The 22,758-nt window shown below is 53.1% G+C and overlaps 2 protein-coding genes across 2 annotated transcripts; one reads left to right on the top strand and one right to left on the bottom strand.

Annotated features, from left to right (window-relative positions):
• The first annotated feature begins 430 nt into the window (after positions 1-430).
• SLC51B (solute carrier family 51, beta subunit) lies at positions 431-2,997 on the top strand. Its single transcript, XM_012644824.1, has 3 exons — positions 431-527; positions 1,642-1,732; positions 2,793-2,997. Exons 1-3 carry the CDS (start codon positions 431-433, stop codon positions 2,995-2,997), a joined length of 393 nt encoding a protein of 130 aa, XP_012500278.1.
• A 976-nt stretch (positions 2,998-3,973) lies between these two features.
• On the bottom strand, positions 3,974-16,554 carry RASL12 (RAS-like, family 12). The gene is made up of 5 exons (XM_012644871.1): positions 16,264-16,554; positions 14,228-14,284; positions 9,247-9,320; positions 8,355-8,545; positions 3,974-5,425 (listed from the first exon to the last, which is right to left on the bottom strand). The coding sequence occupies exons 1-5, from the start codon at positions 16,364-16,366 to the stop codon at positions 5,050-5,052; spliced, it is 801 nt and encodes a 266-aa protein (XP_012500325.1). The 5' UTR covers positions 16,367-16,554; the 3' UTR covers positions 3,974-5,049.
• Between the last annotated feature and the right edge of the window lie 6,204 nt (positions 16,555-22,758).

Genomic DNA, 22,758 nt, shown 5'->3' with positions numbered 1-22,758 from the left:
GCCGTGGCGTGCTGTGGGCTGTGTGTGGGAGGGGGCGGGGGGCGAGGGGGCGGGCATGGTGCGCACGTGAAAACCTGGGATGTCCTCTGCAAGGGTCCCACGGCCCGACAGTGGCTCAGTCCTCACTCCCAGATCAGTGCTCCTCCACACGTGATGGATTTCAATAAAGATTTGAGTCACTCCTATAGTCTCTGCCCCTCTGCGCCCCACCTGCTCCTGGATTCGGGCTATTTTGGTCCTGCGGCCCAGAGGAGACCTGGGTTTGGGCACCGAGAGGAGGTCAAACTGGGCTGGGCTATCTGGTCATGCTCTCTGCGTTGTTTCCAGAGGCCTGCAGGCCTTGTCTGCTAGGAGGCCAAGAGGGCCGCTGGAGCTGAGGGCCCTGAGGACGACGTGGTGTCCAGAGGCACAGCCAAGCGGGACCAGGGGCATGGCGCACAGTGAGGGGGCTACCGGAGCCCCAGCTGGCACCGTGGTGCCCCAGGAGCTGCTGGAGGAGATGCTTTGGTTTTTTCGTGTAGAAGATGGTAAGTGGTGGGAGATTGATGGTGAGGGTGGGAGTGCTTCTCAACACAGCAGAGTTTGGCTGAAGCCCCCTGACACTGTCATCTCCTCCAGTCCGGAGGCACCTTCCTCCAAGACAGGAACAAAGGCTGGGCATCTCAGCACCCCCAGGGGTCTGGCCTAACCGCACCCGCCTCTCAGGGAGTGGTCACTCATTGAAGCCGCGATCCAATCATCACAACTATTTATTAAGCTCCTACTGTGTGCTGGGCGCTGTTCTCAGCACTGGAGTGACAGTAGTAAATGAAACACAAACCTCTCTCCCCTTGTGGGGCATGCATTCTAGTGCAGGAGATAGAAAATAAACAAGCTAAACAACCAAATGCATGGTGTGTTGGTAAGAGATAAGAGGAAAAATTGAACAGAGAAAAGAGAATAGGAAGAGTGCAGCAAGGGTAGGTAAGGTGGTCAAGGAAGGCCTCCTTAAGAAGGTGACTTTTTAATAATCAGGGAGGTGACTTTCAGGAAGTGAAGGAATCAGTCATGCAGATTATAGGGGGAAAGAACATTCCTCCGGAGGGAACAGCAAATGAAAAAACGCTGAGGCTGGACCCTGTGTCATTTCAGTAGTGTGGACAAATTGTGAGTATGCAAGTGCAGATCAGCCACTTTATGTGTTATGTGTTATCTGTGGGCAGTTGTAAATCCAGTTTAACTGCCACTCCTTCCTCCCCATCCCTGCCTTCCTCCCCATCCCTGCCTTCCTCCTTCCCTGTCTTTCTTCCTTCCTGCTTTTCCTCACACTACACAGGACCAGCCCCTGGCAAAACTGAAGCTGGCGAAGTTTATCTTGGCCCACCCTATCCCCTACTCCCACCCTCACCCCCTTTTCCCTCTCTTACTTAACTGCAGTCCTGTCTCCACCATTAGCTTAGGGCTTCTCCAGAGAGAGATTGTGTCTTCCCGAAGTCCACCTGTTAGATTCTGTGTCCCCTGTGTCCTCTAAGGCAAGGGGCTTATCTTTGATTGGAGTCTCCACAGAGCTGTGAGCTGGGTCTGAGCTCAAGCCCCAATTATTAGGGGCCTGAGAGGCACCTGGCCTTTCCTCAAGGCTCTGTCCTTTGTGTCTCTCCCCAGCATCTCCTTGGAATTATTCCATCCTTGCCCTGGCAGCTGTCGTGTTTGTGATAAGCATGGTCCTCTTGGGAAGGAGCATCCAGGCAAACAGGTGAGGAGCTGATCTGGGGCGGAGGAGGGGGTGGGCTCTGGAAGGCAGGGTTCCTGCCTTCTCAAAGGGAAATCTAGGGAGGGGTCATTTAGGAACCTTGGCTGCCCACCCTCTGGGACAGCAAAATGCAGCCCTCAGGGTCCTTTGAGAACCTAAAGCTGTGATAAAAACAAAAATACCCCAGCAACTGTCCCTGATTATCACCCCTGGGCTCTGGCCAGTAAGTAGGCATGACCTGGAGGAGGGTTGCCATTAAGAAGGTGACTTCACCTCTCTCACCCTGTCAGGAAGCATCCCCCTCAGCAAGGTCAACTCAGAGACAAGGTGGCTGTCCATGACAGCAGCAGACCCGCTCCGCTATGGCCCAAGCAGATTCCCTGGACAGCCAGCTTCCCACAGCTGTGTCCTTCCACCATGATCAGGAAGTCTCAGGGTACCTTGAGTAACACCGACTCTGAGAGAGGATAGACTTGCAGGAGTTAATGGCAGGAATGTCAGGTTGAGGAAGTGGGCAGTGGGAGCCAGTGAAGATGGGGGTGATGTGTGCACTGTGGGGTCTTAGAAACATGACTGGTGTTGTGTGTAGGCTGGTTTGGAGAAGGAAGCACCTAGAAGCAGGGAGAATAGTTAGGAATTTCCTGCAGTAGCATGGGGGATGGGGTGTGGGGACAAGGACTTACACACTAAGTAGGATGAGCATCCTGGAGCCAGAGGCAGTGTGGTTTGGTGAAAAGAACACAGGACTCAGAGGCAGGAAACTTAAGTGAATGTCCCAGGTATGTGCTTCTTTGGCCTCTTTGAACCACATTTCCTCACCTGTGAGGGAAGGGGGTCGCTGTAATAGCTGAGCTCACCAGTGGTGAGGATTCCTTACTGAGATGACACCCATGCAAGTGTAAGGTGTCTCTCTGCCAAAGTCACATCCAACCACTGCTGCTTGTCCCCAGTAGCCCCCAGACTGCATGTAGGGTTTTCCCTTCCAACTCTAAGCCATATGGGAGATCCAGTCCTGCCCCAGCCACTCAGGCTTTCTGATCAACACTGTTCCCTCTCTTCCCAGAAATCGAAAGAAGCAGCCAATAGAAAAAGAAACTCCAGAAGTCCTGCATTTGGATGACACTGGAAGCAAGGAACAAAATAGCCTAAACAACCTAAGCAAGACTTTGCTCTCAGAACAGCCAAACACGGCTAAGGTGGAAAATGAGTTAAAAGAGAGTGATGTCGCATTGGTTCTCCTTCCACACTCACCAGAAATTCAGAGCTAGGGAGAGTTCAGAGCATGCACACCCCAGGCCAGGCATGTGATCTGAGCTCAGCTCCATGGCCTGAAATCTCTCAGGTTTAAGTCTCCCAAGCAGCCTTTTTTTTTTTTTTAATTAGCAGATACAACAAATAAACTGCAAGCAAACTAAAATTCTATTATTTAAAAAAGATATTTTATTAAAATGCTCCTGGAAGTGGGCTGTTGGAATTGCATAGTTTGTTTAAATAGTAGTGGTACACACACACACACACACACACACACACACACGCACATACAAGTGGCTTGGAGCAAAAGTGCAAAACCTGTCGGTGAGTCAGGAAGCCTGGCCAGGACTCTCAGCATGTGTTCTTGAGTAGCTACAGATTCCCTCTGCCCTCAGCTTCTCCATTTGTAGAATGAGGCTGAAGATTGGGTTAGAGATGCTGTTTTCTTTTATTTTTTCTTTTTTTAAGAGACAGGGTCTCTCCCTATTTGCCCAGGCTGGAGTGCAGTGGCCTGATCATAGCTCAGTGTAACCTTGAATTCCTGGGCTCAAGTGATCCTCCTGCCTCAGCCTCCTGAGTAGCTGGGACTAAGTGCACACTACCACAACCAGTGGGCCAGTAGAGACGAAGTCTTGCTATGTTGCTCAGGCTGGTCTCAAACCCCTGGCCTCAGCGATCTTCCTGCCTTGGCCTCCTAAAGCACTGGGATTATAGACGTGAGCCACCGTGCCCAGCCAGAGACATTGTTTTCAATCCAAGCTCCTGAGACTGCTGAGAGGGGAAGGAATAGGATTCTGGGCTCAGAATCCCCTTCTCAAGTCCCCGCCTGCCAGAGCCCGCTCCTGCTTACCTGCAAAGGGTCTCTGAAGACTTCCTTCATACCTGGCCTGTGGCAAACAATGTTGGAAGTGATTGCACTGCCTGCCTCTGAGAGCCCTTTCTCTCCAACAGTGGGACCCCAAAGGAGTGTTCTGATCCCGTGTCTAAGCATGGTGTTCTGATATAAGCTGTGGTGACACCTTCAAATAATTTATGAAAAAAATTGCTTTATTAGCCCAAAATGCTTTAGGTTCTATCCTACAAAAGTGGGCTGTGAACTCTCAGACCCATTGCTGAGTGTACTGGGTCCTGCCAGACCAGACTACAAACGGGTATACGGTGTTCCTATCTGCAAGTGGGCTGGCTGCCAGCGCCCGCTGGATGCGTTGCTACAACCAGGAGCCCTGGGTAGTTGTCACTGGAGAGAACAACTTTGGTCTGCAGCCTTTACTGTTAAACTTGAGACGGCTGGTTCCGGGGGTCTAGGTAGAGTCCTTACTGGTGGGAAAACGAGGGGACGCTGTATGCTGGTGAAAGGACTCTACAGGCTCTTCACGCTGGACAACAACTCAGCCCCCGCCCAGCCTTCTGCCCTCACTGAGAGGCACAGTGAAGGAAATACCTTTTCCTGGGACTTCTCTGCCCCGCCCACACTGTCCCATTGGGTTATTTTAGCTAGATTTTCCTTGGGCAAACCTTGGGGTTTGTTGCCTGGGGCTCAGAGAGCCAGGCTCCAGCCTTGGAAACCTACAGCCGCCTTGCCTTTCCCGTCCACCAGGTGGCGCAAGGACCTCAGGGCTGTCACTGCCACAGGCTGCTCTCTGGCCTCCACAATGACAGCACTCCTTGGAGCTCTCCACCCAGACTGTCCATTAAGTGCCACAGCTAGCCCGACTAGCTGGAGCAGAAGGAGTGATGGCAGCAGGACAGACATTGCAATTTCTTCCTGCTTACGGCTGTCCCCAGGTCTCCGGGTTGTCACGGTGGCTGTTTTCCTTCCAGGGTCACAGATGCTGTGGTTACCATGGAGAACAAGGCCTGGGGGGAGTAGGAGCAGCATCCCCGCTTGTCCCTCCAGCTCACACAGCGCATTAAGCGTAGGGACACTGCTTGGTGCTGGAGGCAGGGTCGGCTGTCCACCAGAGGGTGAGGGCTATTGGTCCATCAGAGGGAGAGGCCGGTGGTGACAAGCCAGCGCTTGTCCTGCAGCCCTGCCCAGCCGTTGAGTCCGGGATTCCTGAAGAGGGGCCTCAAAAGATCTTGAAGCCCTTCAGTAGGGTCAAGGTAGGTGCCTTGCGCTTGCTCTGGGCCCGGGACGACTTCACCGTGACCAGCTTAGCCTGGGCTATGGTGGGCATCTCCTTCAGGCTGACCGTGGAGAGGGTGTTGAAGGTGCAGCTGGCCAGCCCGTGCCGGGCGGTGAGCGGGGCCTGGTGCGGCAGGGCCCTCTCCTCAGAGATGTAGAGGGGTCGGGCCAGGGGGCTCTTCTCCAGCTCCCGCCGCGCCTCTCGCACCGCCTCATGGAAGACGTGCTGCACGTGCTCAAAGTCCAGGCAGGCAGAGACCTCGAAAAACAGGCACCCGAATCTGCCTGCCAAAGCCGCACCCTCTGCCTTGGTGACTTGCCTGGCGAGGAAGCAGGGCGGGGCAAGGAGTTAGGCAGATCAGCTGCTACGCCCAGCCCCCACGTACTAGCTGGGTGGTCTGGGGTCATCTTCATCTCTGAGTCTCAGTTTTCTCATCAGTACAATGGGATGACGACATCTACCTCTCAGGGTTGTTAAGATCAAGACAATTTGTGTCCAGTGCTTAGCATAGTACCTGGCACAGAGTCAGGGCTTAATAAATGGTGGCTGATGTCACCAAAGCCAGAATTTAGGGATGAGGATGAGAGAAGCTGCTCCCCCATGTGAGACACTAAGAAGGCCATTCCCAGCCCCACCTCTCCTCTACCCCAGCATGGGTCCCTGGGGCAGGAAATGGGCCACCCACAGCCCTGGCTTGCGGGATCAGCTTTGGAGAAAAGCAGTTGTTTGGACTGAAGGGTGTTAGACCACAGAGGTGACTCTGGAAGCCTGTGGTTGGCAGAGCTCTCAGGGCTCGTGGGGAGTTTTGTCTGCCTGCACAAGAGGTGACAACATTTCATGGTGAGGAAGGGGAAAAGGAGAGGGGGAGAATACCTGTGCCAGCTTGGTCCTATACCACCTCCTGTGATGGCAGGATAGAAGGTTTGAAACTGGGAAGGTTCTAGAAGCTTCTGACCTGAGAGCCATGGGAATTGAGGTGGGAGGAAAGAGAAGACTGGCTCTTCAGTAGGTCAGATGTGCAGAAGGGGGAAGAGACAGGGTCCCTGAGGTCTTGGGGCCAAGGTTCCACTGGCTGAATCCTCCGGACCTACTGCCGAGCTGCCCCACCCACCATTTCTGGGGATGACGGCACAGCCCATGAGATGAGAGGAGACACTAGGGTGGGCAGTAGTGGGAAAAGGTTTCTGAGCCAAGGTCAGTGTGGCAGGAGCAGGGGGCTGGGAGGGGCTGGCTGCCCAGGGTACTGCTCCAAGGCAGGGAATGGGTGTCAGAGGGAGAGGGTGACTGGGACAAAAAGGGCCAGTGGACAGCATCTAAGCCACTCCCCACCCAGGGCTGCCGTCCTTAAGCTCACTGCTTCCCGAGGAACCCCTTTTGAAAGAATACTTGGTATTATTTGCTATTATGATGGGCTTGGATCTGCAACTTTGTCATCATGGGGCTTGAATAATGAATTTTCAGAAACAAGAACCCTAGGCATGCATGTATGCGTGTGAGTTGGTGACACAGGCACATAACACTGTCCTTTTTCTTATTTTGTTGCATTCTAGTGAGGTGTGTTTTGTTTGTTTTGTTTTTTTGAAACACGGTCTCGCTTTGTCACCTGGGCTAGAGTGCAGTGGTGTCATTGTAACTCACTGCAACCTCAAACTCCTAGGCTCAAGTGATCCTCCTACCTCAGCCTCCTGAGTACCTAGCACTACAAGTGCATCACCACACCCTGCTAACTTTTTTATTTTTTGTAGAGACAGGGTCTTGCTATTTTGCTCAGGCTGGTCTCAAACTTCTAATGAGAGTTTTATCTCATTGAGTTTGGGAAACATAGCCTAACCCACATTTTATCCTTTTAGCTGCAAGACAGTCATGGGAGACAATAACCAATGCTCAGCTAAAAGTGAGATTTACTGTGCTTACTGAATCCTAATCTACTAACCTTGGGACTTGAGCAAAGAATGAAAGGGGGATAAGTTGTCATAACTTGTTCTTAGGGAACTGATGCTACTTCATTTCAGCCACGTATTTTTTGTCATTTGCTCCCAAATCATTCTTAGACAACCCCTTTGACAAAGCTTGGGGTCTAAACGGTGGTCTAGTGTTTTTCCCCGTATTGAAAACTGGCCTGTTCACAATCCAGTCTTTTTTTTTTTTTTTTTGACAGGGTCTTGCTCTGTCACCCAGGCTAGAGTGCAATGGTGTCATCATAGCTCGCTGTAAACTCAAACTTCCACAATCCAGTCTTCTGACCCCTCTTCCAGGGCCTGTTATTCCTGAAAGACTACCTTTAGTGGCTTTACAAACACGTGACTTTCCTCATTCCCTGAGATGTGATTTGTCCAGGTCTGAGAGCTTGACAGCCTGGGAAGGCCGCTTACCACGGTCCCCGCCTTCATGAGCCCACACCTCACTTTTCCCACTGCCCAACTGACCCTTCTAAACAAACACCAGTCAATGCATCTTTGGGGCCTGAGGGAGCAGGACTGACCAGCCAGGGTGCAAGGCTGGTGAAGGCTGCCGTACCTTGCAGGCAGACCGGCCACGCAGGATAAATGTCAGTGCTGGAGAGATCCAGTAGGGTCACTCATCAAGTACAGGAAGCACAGTCTCAGTGCCTCGGGGCCAGGCAGGTAACTCGGTGTGTGGAGAGGGTGCAGGTAAGCCAGGGGGCCCAGGGAGGCCTGTGGTCAGCTGGAGAGAGCATGCCCCACCTCAAAGCATTCCAATTCCAGGTCTTTTAAAACACAGTGCGGGCCAAGCAAATTATGGCTACAGCATTCTGTGGTAATGTGCCCTCTGGCCCAGTCTGTGACCTCTGATTCAAGTCCAGCCCTTTCTAAGAGAACCTGCCCCCAGCACGGCCAAGTGTGGGAGTGAGTTCGGGTGGAGCTGAGCTTGGGGGAGGCCAGAGCTGGTTGGACCAGAGCAGACACCTGACCCGAGGGGCCAATCAAACTGGAACTGGCACTGATTGCCCCTCAGCTGCTGGGAATGGGACTGGACGGTCGTATAGACTCAGGCAAGGAAGGGTGAGCCTGAGAGAGACCACAGAGACCCAAGAGGGTGGCAGGAGTGGCCTCTCTTTTGACTTTCAGGGTCCAGCCAGATGCCCTGCCCTTCCTGTCCCTGGCTGACCGGAAGACCAATGCCCACTGGACCCTTACAACCCAATCCTTCTTACCGAAATTTGAGGGGATCACTGTTCTTAGAAGCTGACTAATCCCTGAAGATGAGGCCCGCAGTGGCCGCCTCACCTGTACTGGGCCATGTCCAGCTTGTTGCCCAGCAGCAGGGCAGGGTAGCTGCGCTGCGTCTCCCTCGCGTGCGCGGAGAGCAGCTCCAGGTAGCTGTTGCTGCCCTCGAAGCTCCGGCGGCTGTCGACGCTGTACACCACCAGAAAGGCATGGGCCCAGTTCAGGTAGCGCTCACAGTTCCTGGGCGTGTCCTGGGGTGAAGGAGAGAAGCCTCCTCGTCAGGGTAAAGGCCCTCACCTGAGCTGCCCCGTCCCACCTCCCCACCGCCCGGGTCTTTGTACATTGTTCCCCAGCAGAGTCCTTTTCAAAGGCGCACTTGAGTGTGCATCTGGCTTGGCATGAAAGGAGACATTGTCCCGTGAACCTCCCTCCCACCACCCAGCCAGAGACTTGGAGACCTCGGCCCCTTGGGCACAGAGCCAAAGACTCTGGCATGGCCCCTACAGAGACCTGGCTGTCCCTGGTTTCGGGTCAGGTTCGTGCTGCTCCTTTGGCTTCTGAGAATAACGGGCATCCAGCCTTGGTCGGGGCGAAAAGGACATAGGGGGAGATGTGTGTGCCGGGGGTGGCTTGGGCGAGGGGCTCACACCAGGAGAGTCTGTGTGAACAGGTGTGCACCTGTCTCCATGTGTGCGTGAGCAGAGCGCCCCATTGCACGGATCTCAGAGCTGGTGCCGGCAACCCTCAGGCCTCTCAGCCTGCTTCATCTTTCTCGTGTGGCAAATGAGGGATTCCAGGCCGAGAGAGGTCAGAGCCTCGTTCAGGTTCACACAGCAAAACGTAATTTAAAAGGGATCCAAATTCCCATGTGAGGGCCTCCATTCTGGGCCAGGACTTCTTAGAACGCTACACTGATTCTCAACTCTCCATGGGTAAATGGGGGTAACGTTACCAGGTCTGCAGTGTCCATGACCCTCAGGTGGACAGGCTGGTGGTCCACAGTCTCCTCGGAGCTGTAGGTGTCCTCTGCAACACAGACGGTCAGCAGGTCAGACGCAGTGAACTGGGTCTAAGTTTGAGCTCCCTTGTGTGGCCTCAGGGGGCCCTCAGGAGCTGCTCTGGGTCCCGGGCTGAGCTGGGACCACTGTAAAGTCCTTGGTTCTCAGCCACACAGAAGTCATGGGCAGAACCTCCCACCAAGGAGATGCCACTCGGCCTGCCGGGCTCAGAGCATCAGCAGTCACTCACAGAACATGCCTGGGGGGCAGGACTGTGTTCTGGGCCCGTGGGCAAAGCTGGCAGGATGGAGTGCGTGGCCCACGGGCCCAGTTAGCAGCACAGGCTCAGGAGCTGCACTGCCAGCCCCTCCGTCCCCAAACCCCAAGCTTCTCCACCCTCTTCCCCTCTGACCACACTACCTGGCCTGCAGGAGGTCCCCAACAACAACCCTCCTGCCCCCACTGGGAGAAGAGATGAGGGAAGAGAGAAGCACACAACACAATGGAGGCAGCATTCCAAGAAGGTTTTACAAGTAATCTTTGTCAACAGGACAGCAGAGGAGTCTAGTGTAGTCCAAAGTTTTAAATTGGGGCCAGGCATGGGTGGTTCGTGCCTGTAATCCCAGTACTTTGGGAGGCCGAGGTGGGAGGATTTCTTGGGGCCAGGAGTTTGAGACCAGCTTTCGCAACATAGTGAGACCCCATCTCTACAAAAAATTCAAAAATGAGTCAGGTGTTACAGCACGTGTCTGTAGTCCCAGCTAGTCGGGGGACTGAGGCAGGAGGACGGCTTGAGCCCAGGAGTTCGAGGCTGCTGTCAGATATGATTGCACCGCTGCACTCCAGCCTGGGCAACAGAGAGAGACCTCGCTCGTGTCTTAAAAAAGATAATAATAATGAAAAAGTTTTAAGTTGGAGATGTGGAATCAAATCCAACTTCAGCTGCTTTTTAGCTACGTGACTTGGCTGAGTCACTTCAGCCCTCTGAGGCAATTTTCTCAATTTAAAATGGGAATACCATGGTAACACTGGCTAACCGTTTCCAAGCCTTTACTCTGTGCCAGGTGTTGTGCTAAGTGCTTGTCCCTACATTAGCTCACTTAATAGTCTTATCTCCCAGGGCTCTGTGGGTCAGGACTGGATAGGCCCCCAGGACATGGGGCCTGGGCCACTAGAAGTGCCTGGTAAATGGCAGTGGGGACCGTGGTGCTCCAAGTTAGCAGGGCAGGTTCACATTCACAGATATTTTTTTCTTACATTTTATTTTGAAAAAGATTTAGACTCACATAGAAGTTGCAAAATAGTACAGAGTTCCTATGTACTCTTCACCCAGCTTCCCCCAATATTACCACCTTACATGACCACAGCACAATGACCAAAACCAAGAAACTGACATTGGTACCATGGTACCATATTATAAGCTATGGACCTCATTTGAATTTCATGAATTGTCACTTTTTTTTTTTTTTTTAGTTCTCATTACCTCTCAAACCAGAGAAAGCAGCAAGCAAGTGGCCAGGCATGCAAAGAGGACCTCACTGCCACATTGGCAATCATTCTCCCTACCCCCAATCTCTGCCTGTGCCATTGGTCCACACTCAGCAAGTGTGAGTACCTCACCTTTTCCTGGGGGTCCCCTGCCCCCAGTGACCTTAAAAACGACCCCTCTTGGCAGAACCGAGATGCTGTCTGCCTTCCTGGCAGCATCCACTGTGAGAAGGGCACCCCCCCAACCCTGGCTGAATTTACAGTCAAACACTTCTCTCTGAGGGCCACTGGCAGCCAAGCCAGGCCTGGACACACTCCAAGTCCACTAACATCCAGCATGAATCACAGACAGCTTCTTGTCCCCAGCCTGCTTTGGGAACTTGGATAAATAGCTGCTCTTATGCAAAGACAAAAAAATCTAATGGAAACTATGCCCCAAATATTTAACTATATTTGGTCCAAGAAGACCTGCCCCTAGATGCCTACATCTCGTTCAGATTTGTCTTTATCTTCCTGCCAGAGCTGTCTGATGCACCCCTTCTAGGCATTCCCTCAACAGGCACCGCGTCCTGCCCAGCCCAGCAAAAGGTTCTAGCCCAACCTTGATCTCCTGCTGCCCTCAAGGCATGACAGCCCTTTGAGGTTGCTGTTAGCTCTACTGTAGTGAGAGGACAAGTTGAGGCCCAGAGAAGGAGGGAACTCGCCCAAGGCCACACAGCATCCTATCAGCAGAAGCAACTTGAATTCAGGTCTTCCAGGCTGGGCTGCCTCCCCATTGGAACCCCCTCACCCCCTGAGCAGAGTACAAGGGAAGACCAGCTGGGGATGTGGAACGTGGAGGGGCAAGCTGGAAGAAGCCTCAGAGGCCATATTGTCCAGCTTCCCCTTTACAGATGGGGTGACTGGCCTCAGAGGCTGGGGCAGGGATGGGGCTCCTTTCCCAGTCACAGTGATGTCCAGTCTTTCCATCATCAGGTCCCTGCCTCAGGGTACTCTGGTGGGCTTCACAAAATGGGGATAATAATAGGAGCTCTTTTTTAAAGGGTAATCCTAAAACCAAAAGTCAGCCCCACAGTTAAAAGCATCTATGTTGCGCCTAGTACTGCGCTACACGCTGGAAATGGGAGTGAATCTCCACCATCAAAGGGCTCCCAGAATGAGCTCGAGCTCTTGGAAGACCTCGGAAAGGGTGGAGAGTTGTTTTGCCAACGTTTGCCTGAAACGTTCCCCTTGAACGTTCGGCCCTTTCTCCACAGGAGGAAAAGCTTTGGTTCCACAGTCTCTGCTGTTGCTGGAACCAGCGCTGGGGCAGTGGCCGGAACGTCTAGGCCCTTCCCAGCCGAACCTCTGAGGAGTGGCACTGCCCCCCAGAACGTCTGAGAGGAGAGCGTCTGTGGCCTCTCTCGCTTGTGGGCTCCCAGTGTGGGCCGAGACCAAGGCCGAGGGCGCTAACCACGGCAGGGCTGCCCCTCACCCAGACAGCCTGACCCCTCATTCCGCTACCAGGTCCGAACTCCAAAATTACTCAATCAGGAAGCTCAAACCACCACCGTAAGAGGCTCATCCGGTGGGACCCCATGTAAGGGTACGGATTGGGGGGCAGGGAAGAAGAGAGGCTGGAGGCGAGTTGCCCGAAAAAACACAGCATGCTGAGTTAAACTGGACTTCCAGATAAAATGGAATCATTTTTAGTGTAAGTGTGACCCACGCAGTATTTCAACTGGGCAGAATGGATCTTTTGAGGTGCTTCGTTGGGATCCCCCCACCTGCCCGTGTGCCTTTCCTTGCCGCGCTCCCCGCTCACCTCCGTCCGCAACTCCTCTGCCCCGTCTCTGATTCCGTGGTCTGGCCTCCCCGGCCACCTCCCTGGCCCTGTGTCCTCCTCTCTCAGGAGTTGACCTCTGCTAACCAAAGGGGCTCCCCTCAGACCTGCTGTGTGACCACGGCCCAGAGGCCCTCAGCTCCACGGGCCTTTTTCCTCCACTGCAGCGCCAAGGTACAGCGCTTTGAGGAACAAACCCCTTAGGGACTGGCAGTGCATCGCCTGCCCTGTACCCCTGACTTAACCAAGGGAACCCTCCACTTTCTCTATTTGACACCCTGGGGTTCTGTTTAAGATTTGGACGAAGGGATTCTGCTACCTAAGGAAAAAAAATTTTTTTAACCATAGGACTAAATAGCCCTGAGGTCTCTTCCTGCTCCCACACCAGGATTCGGTACTCTACCCCCGCCTGTACTAAGGGGCTGGTGGGTGCTGCTGGGTTAAGGTGCTCTTTCTCCCAGGCGTGGGAGTGGCATTCCGTCAGGGGCCTGCTGCAGTAGTGTGGTCGGTTTTTGACCCGTGTCACAGAACCCTGGTTTCTTCAGAGGGCCCTCGGGGGGCCCATGAATGCTTTATTCTATTTTTCAGAGTGGAGAAAATAATCCTAGACTGCAATGTCCACTTCCAAAAGGCTAAGATCATCCAGACACCCTGTTGTTCTCAGTGGACAGTTTACAATAAACAAATGGTATAAATGTGAGTTTTATTTTCTTATTTTTTCTTCTTCTTCTTTTTTTTTTTAATCTTTTTTATTCTTCCAGACAGCACATAGTGTTGGAAAATGTGAGCTTTAAGTTACATTTATTCTAATAAAATTCTGCTTTTATTTGTTTTACATATTAGGGTTCCATGTAAGAGGTAATTTTAGGAAAAGGTCCTGCTACTAAAAATAATTTTCAGAAACACTGATCCGATTAATTGGATGCACAGGAAGCCATCTGAGGATGAAGGAAAAGCAAATATGCACCGAGTGTCTACTGCGGGTCAAGTACTGCGCTAGATCTTTCACGTGTCATTTCTTTAATCCTCATAGTAATTCTCTGAGCTAGGTATTTTTATGCCCATTTTACAGATGAGGAAACTAGCTCAGAGAGGTTAGGTGACTGGCTCAAGGTTGCACAGCCAGTAAGTGGCAGAGCCAGGACTCAAACTCAGCTCTGTGACAACAAACATCCCTTTTTCCAAATATCATGATGCAGCTGTAAAACAAGACTAGTTGTCTCGTGTGTTCAAAAGTTGGTTCAGAAACCAGCACCACAAAAGAATTTCTCAAATGTCTTGTCCAGCTTTTCTGGAAAAGAACACTGAGTAATCATCTTGAAGAATGACACCTATTTGGATGTGGACATCCTGTTATATTTGCTTTTTTTATTTTTAGTTTTTTAAAAATCCCCTCACACCTCGTATTTTAGGGCAAATCGGCCCCAGTTGTCTGGGTGGGCTGTGAAAGGGATATTTTTGGCACTTAAAACATTTTCCCCCATGGGCTGAGTCATCCTGGTGGCTCCTTCCTTCTGCCCCTAGATGTGCAGTCCTGGCCAGGGCCCACCCACTGGGTAGGGGCCAGGGGAGTACCCCAGGTGGGGCACAGGCAGCAGGAGGTGCAGGAAGGAGTGGTTTCTTACCCAAGTTGGGGTCATATTCGCTGATGAACCTCTTGGTCAGAAACTTCACGGTCAGGGCTGCAAGAAGCAGAAAGAGGTCAGCTCAGGCTCCCCGCTGTGTCTGGCTGCCAGCCCCTCTCATTTTAGGCAGGCCGCAGCTAACCTCTGTGATCCCTGGCTGACACCATGCTCAGCTCTCTCAGGGAATGTGGCTGGGGAACTGAAGAGTTGGTTTGAGAAACTCAGAACAAACCAGAAATATGAAAAGCTGAGTCCCTCTAGTTGCGCCCTGGGATTTTTTTTAATGGCAAGAAAAGCAATGAGAGGCAAGCCTAAGGGGTGTTTGTGAAGACCGAGCACAGGGTCGGGACCCCTGCAACCAGTTACCTCGGGGTCAGCCTGCTGAGACCCCAACTGAAGGGAGACGTAGCCCACCCTGGACAAGCCACAAAGATTCTGAAGTGCAGAGCGTTTATTCCAGCTTTGGCTACAAGCCAAAGAGAGAGCAAGAGCAGAATTGATGGTGGGTCCGGGATCCCTGGGAAGGGATTTCCAGGTGAGGTCCAGGCGAGATCTGAGTCCTGGTCCTCCACAGCTCAAGCCGTGCCTCTCTCTAGGGCCTCCACACTCATCACGGGTGTCTCAGCATTATGTAAAACTCTAGAACGAAGTTCTCCCCAGTGGAACACATTAACAGGATTCTGACTTGCTTTGGAGTTTAGCCACATAAAGGGCCAGGCAACTATTAATATTATACTGGATTCTTAAAAAGTAATATGAAATTGTTAAGAAAATCCTTAAAATTCTTTCCTAGGATTTCTAACAGTGTCATTTTGTAGACTGATACCCAGGGAATACATACTTCAAAATTTAAATTCTTTCATTCATGAAGTCACTGGCTAAATTGCACTAGTGACAGAGCTACAGATAGCAATGTGATTTTCAAAGGGAAGAAGCAAATCTTTTCTGTAGGAAAACCAGATGTGGAGTCCCCTTTCTGAGTCAGGAGGGCTGGCTTCAAAATCAGAGAGTAGGCGCCCAGTGAGTCTCAAAGAACACTGTGGGGAAGGAAATTCACGGCTAACTGAGCAGGGGTGGCCATCACTAGCAGCTATTGACTAGAAAACCAGCCAGTGGAGGAGCCCCTCTGCCCCAGCACCCTCGGCTGTCTGGGACTGGGTGGCAGGGGAGAGGCAGACTCTTTTTCTCTGGTGACACCTCCATCCCCCTGGGCTCCAGCTGCCAGAGTTCAGTGTTGACAGAAATTATCTCGATGGAAGCCCAAGATTTTGGATCATCAAGAACAAGTCCCAGGCACCTGGGACCACAGCTCAACGTATTTCCAGAAAGTTAAGAGAAGGGTCTGGCTTGAAACAAACACATTTGATAAGAATGCACAGTTTGTCCCAGAATCCCAGGGATTTGGGGTGGGGAGTGGGGAAGTAGCCCTTCCCAGAGAAATCCAGTTAGCTAGTAACTTCTACCAACTTCCTTCAGTGGGGGCAGGGTGAGGTGTGTGGATAGGGGGGTGGAAGGACCCCTTCACCCAAGCCTAGACCAGGCAGTAGCAAGGCCGCGACTAAGCTCAAAGAGGGCCCTGGGCTGGGGATCAGCGCCCAACAGTCCCTTTGGAGCCAGTCACCAAGACTGACTGCTGGCCCCAGGAGAGGAGAGGGGGGTAGGGGCCGGGGAGCTGGTGGCAAGGGAGACCGGCAGAGGACTGGGAGGCAGAGAGAAAGACAAAGGGGAGACACAGAGGGTGGGGGACACCAGGGGTCACAGACACGGAGGACAGAGACACAGTGGGAAGACACGAAGGGAAGAGACAGGCAAGGAACAGAACACAGACGAAAGAGCTGGAGGAGCTGAGAACAAAGCCGAGAGGAGAGTGAGCGAGAGCCTGGCAAACAGAGAAACTGAGGCAAAGAAGAAAATCGCGGTGTCTCACCCAACCTACCTGCGTGAAGGAAGCCCCCCAAAGCCAGTGGGGGAACCTGCCCCACGCCCACTCCCTGTCCCTCCGGTCCCCCCCACGCCCCCGCCTTCGCGCCGCTCACCAGACTTGCCGGCCCCGCGGCGCCCCAGGATGGCCAGGTTGACCTCGAGGGGCGCGCTCTGCGGCCCGCCGGCCGCGCGGGGTTTTCCGAACACCGAGGACATGGCGACGCCGTGCAGAGCGACGCGGGTCTTCGGCAGCTGGGCCCCGAGCAGCGCGCCCTCCCGTCGGGGCCCCCGGGAGCGGGACGCGGGACGCGGCGTCCCTGGCCCTCGCGGCCGGCCTCGCACCGCGCGCCCTGCGGCTGCGACTCCGCGGGGAGGAGGAGCCGGTGGAGCCTGGCGGGCGGGGCCGCCCCGGACGCCACCAAACTCCTTGTACGGGCCGCAGGAGCCCCCCACGACCCGCGCATTCCCCTCCCTGCGCAGGGAGGGGGCTCCAGCCGGCCGCGCCCCCCAGCGCCCTGCTCCGCCTCGAGGACCCGGGCGCCTTCATCCTCCGGAGCGCCCCCAGACCCGCCTGGGAAGAACCAGAGAGGGAATCTTGGGGGTAGAGGGATAGAGGGGAAGATGTTTCCAGACTTTCCTGGACCTCTACTCATTCTCTTCCCACCAGCAAGAAAATCCACCCCTCCCTTTGTTCTATCAAGCGGGGCCTCCCCCGCCTCCTCCAGGAAGCCTCCAGAGTTCAACTCCGTGCCTCTCCTTTCTTTAGGTCACAGCCAGCTCAGCCTCGGCGCTCTACTTCCCCAATCACTTTGGCCTGCCCTTTGGTGTGGGGACTCTAGAGACATCACTGCAGAACCCAGGCTCCTGGGAAGGGGGAGTGAGAACTCCTTACTGAGATTTCATGGCTGATGTAGGTTCAGATTCAAGAAACCTAATCCATTCTAGATGACTGTTTCTTCTTGGTGGGAGCTAATGAGTTGCATGTGTTTGTGGCCTGTTGTGTAAATGGGGTATTTGTTCTAGCACCCCCTCTTGCTCACAGCAATTCTGGGATTGGTGGTGAGCCTGGCAGGGGTCATCTGGTCATTACCCTTGGGACTCAGGGTAACTGTGGAGACAGCACAAAGGGCCCACATTGAGAACCTGGACACTTAGGATCTAGTGCCAGCTCCTTCCTTTGGGTGACCTTGGGCAAGTCACCTCACTTCTTTGGGCTTTGGTGTCCCCATCTATACATACTAAGGGAAGGAGAAAATAAATCCAAAACTCAATGATGTGATTCAGGCCTAACAGAGAATGACGGAATCAGCCCTGAGTACATTCTAGAACCCTATGAAGCATCTCTTCTGGAATACACTCAAGGTAGGGTGGGAAGGGCATGGGGGCCTCAGAGACCTGTCTTTGCAGCCCTTCTTCCTCTCCCCCCAGACAGTTAGCTCTTCTACACACCCACCCACAAGAGAAACCATGGAAATCCAGGCAGGGTCCTGGGCAGAGCTGGAAGACAATAGCTTCTCTTCCACCAAGAAGGAAAATTATTTTCCCAGATAGGATATGAATATTGACTCAGCCTAATTGTGTTTCAGGGAGATCATGGTAAACCAGCTGTTATTAAGACTCTAAGGTATGGGGAGGAATTTGTTTAGATTACACCCTCAGGCCAGAATTGCTCCACAGCTAATGACCAAAGGTTTTCCTTTGAGTTGTAGGAGTTGAGAAAGCGGGAGCCAAGTTCCAGCCACAACCATGGGCTGGCCCCAGTCCTGTGAAGACAGACTGGTTGCAGATGGGGCCTGTGGGGACAGAACTAATCTCACTGGAGGACTGCTAGAGGGAGGACAAGCTGTGGACCCGCATAGGTCCTACCCTATGTAAACTTGAGTTCTGCTGCTTTCCAGCTTGTGTGATGCTGGGGAAGTTATTTGACCTCTGTCTGTTCTCCCTTTCCTCATCTTTAAAACTGGGACCAGCCAGGAGCTGCAAGGAGGCAGATTCTGGCTGTGTGAAGGTGAACTTCCTAACCATCTGAGCTGTCTGTAGTTAGAAGGGGACTGTCTTTGGAGGAAGTGAGCTCCCGACATTGGCAGCAACCAAGGGGGTGACCACTTCAAGGAGGTGTTACAGAAGAGACTCCATCATGACTTGCACGATGCAATGAGATGACCCTTAATTTCCTTCTAGTTCTATTAATAGTTTAGAGATTGGTAGCCAGCTGGCTACTCAGACCCTCAGCTGTGACAACTCAGTGCTCAAAGTCTGCCCCTCCTCTGAGTCTTGGGAGGAAAACAGTGCCAAGCCCATGGCTGCAATCGTCCCTTCCCCCATCCTCAGTCTCCTCACCTATGGGCTGCTTATCCAGCACCCAGGAGTGCCCACTGTGGACTGGAAAAGCCTTGGGGATCAGGCACACTTACTGTCAGACCCTGGAATAAGCTACTTTCCCTTCTGCGCCCCAGTTCCTCATTTTCAAAATAGGAATTATACACACACACACACACACACACACACACACATTTATATAATTTTTTTTTTTGGAGACAGAGTCTCACTCTGTCACCCCAGGGAGAGTGCAATGGCATCATCACAGCTCACTGCAACCTCAAACTCCTGGGCTCAAGCGATCCTCCTGCCTCAGCTTCCTAAGTAGCTGGGACTATAGGCGCACACCTCGACGCCTGGCTAATTTTTCTGTTCTTAGTAGAGATGGGGTCTCGCTCTTGCTCAGGCTGGTCTTGAACTCCTGAGTTCAAGCAATCCTCCCACCTCAGCCTCCCAGAGTGCTGGGATTACAGGCGTGAGCCACTGCACCTAGCCTAAAATAGGAATAACATTAAGGATTATATGACATAGCACGAAAGTGTCCTACCCAGAGCCTGGCCCATGGCCCATAAAAGCGAATGATAGTTCCCTCCACTCCCCCTGGACACGAAGAGCACACATTTCTTATCCACCTACCAAGAAGTCAACTGTTCAGTGACTAGAAGTTTGGACACTTCAGGTCAAGAAAGAGGTTATTCTGCTAGGGCAAGTAGCTCAACTTTCCTTACCACACACCCCCATGAAGGCTCTCATAGGAGGCCCTCAGGTACCCAAAATGCAGAGGATGTGGCACCGAGCGCAGCAGTGGGCATGCAGCAGGTGCTCGATAGACGTCTCTGGAGTGAGTGAGTGTAGCATGTACAGGTCTAGACATGTAGGGCCTGTGAGGTTTTCCCAATGGCAAGTCCTACCCTCGCCACCCACCTCCAGGAACCATTTCACACAAAGCTTTCGGCATCCCTTTGCGGTATTGCTGCCTTTTCTAGAGGCACAACATGATAACCACTTCTGTGGTTGCTCAATAAGAAATTCAGATGTCAAAGCTGAACAACTTAGGAAGTCAGATTCAAATTTCACTTTATAGATGAAGAGGTGAGGCCTAAAGAGGTTGGTGGCTTTTGCAAATCAGTAGTAGGACCAGCATCAGAGCCCAGGCAGGAATCCTGACTCCCATCTCCAGTGCTCTTCCTTCTCCAGGTCCGGGCAGTACAAGCCACTCAGCACCCTATGTGCAGAAACACCACCATAGGTGGCAAAGGGTAAGGGCTCCCCCACCAGACTGTGGGGGTGGGGGTGCCTCCCAGGGCAAGGGTTATGTCTCCTCCATCAGACAGGAGGCTCTCGTGAGACAGGGCTGTGTCTTCTCCATCAGATGGGGGATCACAGTCTGATGGAGAAGACATAGGTTAAGGTCCAGGAATTCACTTAACAGACCCCTACTGTGTGCCAATCACTGTGGATACAGGGATGAATTAAGGCTGGGTCTGTGCTCTAGAAAGGCTCAGGGTCTGACACAGACTCCTTTCCTTGACCCCACCCCTAACCTTGCACAGTGTGGGGGATGTGAAATGGAGAGAGAGACTGGTGCAGGGTCGAGCAGGGCCTGGGAACTCTGTGGGCTGCACACAGCTAGGATAGTTCCTTGTCCTTTCCAAATCCCAGAGGGACACTCAGTGTCTGGGAGGAGGAAACTCTTCCCAGCTGCAGACAACACCCCACTGGGGCCTTGGGGGCAGGGCCTAAGAGCTGATCCTCAGCCCAGACTCAGAAACCTGACCCCCCACTGTGGGTGACCCCCCCTCCCCACTGCCTGGCTGCTGTGGAAACTGGGTGTGTGTGTGAGCCCCAACCCACTCAAGCCAGGGCTGGAGCTGGGGAAAAATGGAGCTGAGAGCAAACTTCAGCCAGGAGGGGTTTGCATGCCCTCTCCCTCCTGCTCTCAGGAGAGGGCCAGGCGATGGCTGCATCTGGTTGTGTCTGCCAGTTCCCGGGTGTCTGGAACAGGCCACTTCGTAGAAAACTGTGGCCCCAGGATTGTGCAGCAGCCTCGGCCCCCTAGGGGTCAGTCCCTCCCCAGTCCTGCCCATTATTTGAGCCCAGCGGAAGGTAGCTGTTTCTCTGCACTGAGGCAAGGCTAGTGCAGATGAAGGGAGGCAGCAGGGCTGGAGCCGGCCGGGTTCGGTCCACCCCACATCCTCATTCATAACCAAGGAAAAGCCCAGCTCATCTCTAAGTTTTTCTTTCCTCATCTGTGAAATGGGAACAGTCACGCACCCTCTCTCTATATCACTAAGGCCACCAAAAAGGACGGTCGGGACCCAGCACTGAGAGCCCACTTGTCCCCAAGAGGGGGATTGTCATGCCTGCTGCCTGGACCCATTCCTGGCCCTTTTAGCCAATGTCTGGCCTCAGGGAAAGAGAGAAGCTGGCAGAAGAGGGCCTGGGATAGTATTCATGGGGATCCCTGCCCACCCCCTCCATTTCCTCCTCCTCTTCCTGTCTGGTCCCTGGGGCAGAGCATCAGAGATATTTCTGGCTGCCTCCTCCAGGCCTCTGGCTTCCCAAGCTCACACAAGTGGTCCCCATGTCCCAGCCCCACTTTGATGGAGTGAACTGGGTGGGAGTTCCCTAGCAGGGGAGCCACATTCGTGCTGGGTCTACAGATGTATACATGAGGGTCTATGCATTCGTTTGTCCTAAGGGGGAGAGAGTTTCCCCCCTCTTTCCACCTCCTGCTTGGTCACTGTGGGTGACCTCCCAAAGAAGACATGTGACCATGGGGCAGCTGAGTATCTCCTAAACGATGAGTACCATCCTACACAGGTCTGGGCCTCAGTTTCCTCCATACAGAATAAGGTGGGAGGAGAAGATAATCACTAAGCTCCTTTCCACTTGACATTTTTGGACCCAGAGTCTTAGCTGGCCACCCATGAAAGTTCTGTGCAGTGGGAAAAATGCCACAGGGTGGGCAGCAGGAGGCCAGGAGCTGTCTGCACCAAGCTACGAGACCCTGGGAAATTCCCTTTCCCTCTCTGCCCCAGCTCCTCCACTGTAAATGAAATGGTTGAACCATGTGAGCCTGAGGTTCCTTCCAGCTGTGACCTCCTGGTATGAGGGGACTGCCCAGCATTCGTAGCACAGAAAGGCAGCAGAACACATTGGTACGCACACACATTCTAGAGTCAGACTGGCTGCATTCCAGTCCTAGGTCTACCATTCTCTGGCCATGTGACGAACCTCTTGGTGCCTCAGTCTCCTCAGCTACAAAACGAGGCCATTAATAATATCTAGTTCATAGTGTTGCTGTAAGTAGCAAATGGATAGTATCTGTTAAAAGGGGGAACCACAGTATGTACTCACAGGGTTGTTGCAAAGAGTTAATATAAGTGCTTGCAACAGTGCCTGACACACAGTGCAACGTGTTAGCTATCACTATTTCAAGAGGCCCTTCTTCCCATCCACAAGCATATAATCCCCTCAGCAGCCCCACTTTCCTTTTCTCGGAGCCACTTAGCAACGGAGGAGCCCGGCAAGTGGGGAATAGACATCAGCTTCCCATTCCCATCCCGAGTCAGGGAATTACTCCCACACGCAGGAGCTTATTGGATGCTCACCTGCAAAGCGAGTTGCTACCCTTTCCATCTTACAGAGAAGGAAACTCAGTCTCAAAAAGAGACTGGACTAGCCGCGAGTCAGGGGCAGAATCCTACGTCCAGTTAAAACCCTGGTCCTGGACTCCAGCCTGGCCCAATGTATCTGCTCCATCCCCGCCTCTCCTTCCAACTCACCTGTCCCACCGCTCTGAGCTCAAGGGGTGGGCTGGGTATTAACCTGTCCTTGCTTCTTCCCAGCTGAATGACGTTGGACAAGTCACCTAAACTCTCTGGGCCTCGTTAGGAAGACTTCACAGATATTGTCCCAATACTGTGCAGTACGTGTCCCATTTAGAACATGAGGAAACCATGAGTCAGGGAGTTACGGGACTTGCACGATGGCGCACAGCTGGTATGGCGCGGGTTCCATGGGATATCTTTGTCAGCAGCCCTCACGGTGCCCAGTATGCAGTAGGTGTTCAGTACATGGTCACTATTATTACTCTTTCTCCTGTGGAAATGAGTGACCACCCAGGTCTCCAGATGCCCTCCGGGCCCGCAGCCATTCAGCCTGCGAGCCACCACATCACATGAGCCGCACTATCTTTAGCCAGGGAGATATTTATATCCCCCGGGGAAGTTTCTTCCGCTCTTGGAGAGCCCCAGAGTGCGCGGCCTCCGGCCCTCAGGCTCGCC

Source organism: Propithecus coquereli, unplaced genomic scaffold, assembly GCF_000956105.1.
Source record: "Propithecus coquereli isolate 6110/MARCELLA unplaced genomic scaffold, Pcoq_1.0 Scaffold221, whole genome shotgun sequence".
NCBI classification, from domain to species: Eukaryota; Metazoa; Chordata; class Mammalia; order Primates; family Indriidae; genus Propithecus; species Propithecus coquereli.
The sequence above is the reverse complement of the archived record's forward strand: the minus strand, read 5'-3'. Positions and strand labels throughout refer to the sequence as shown.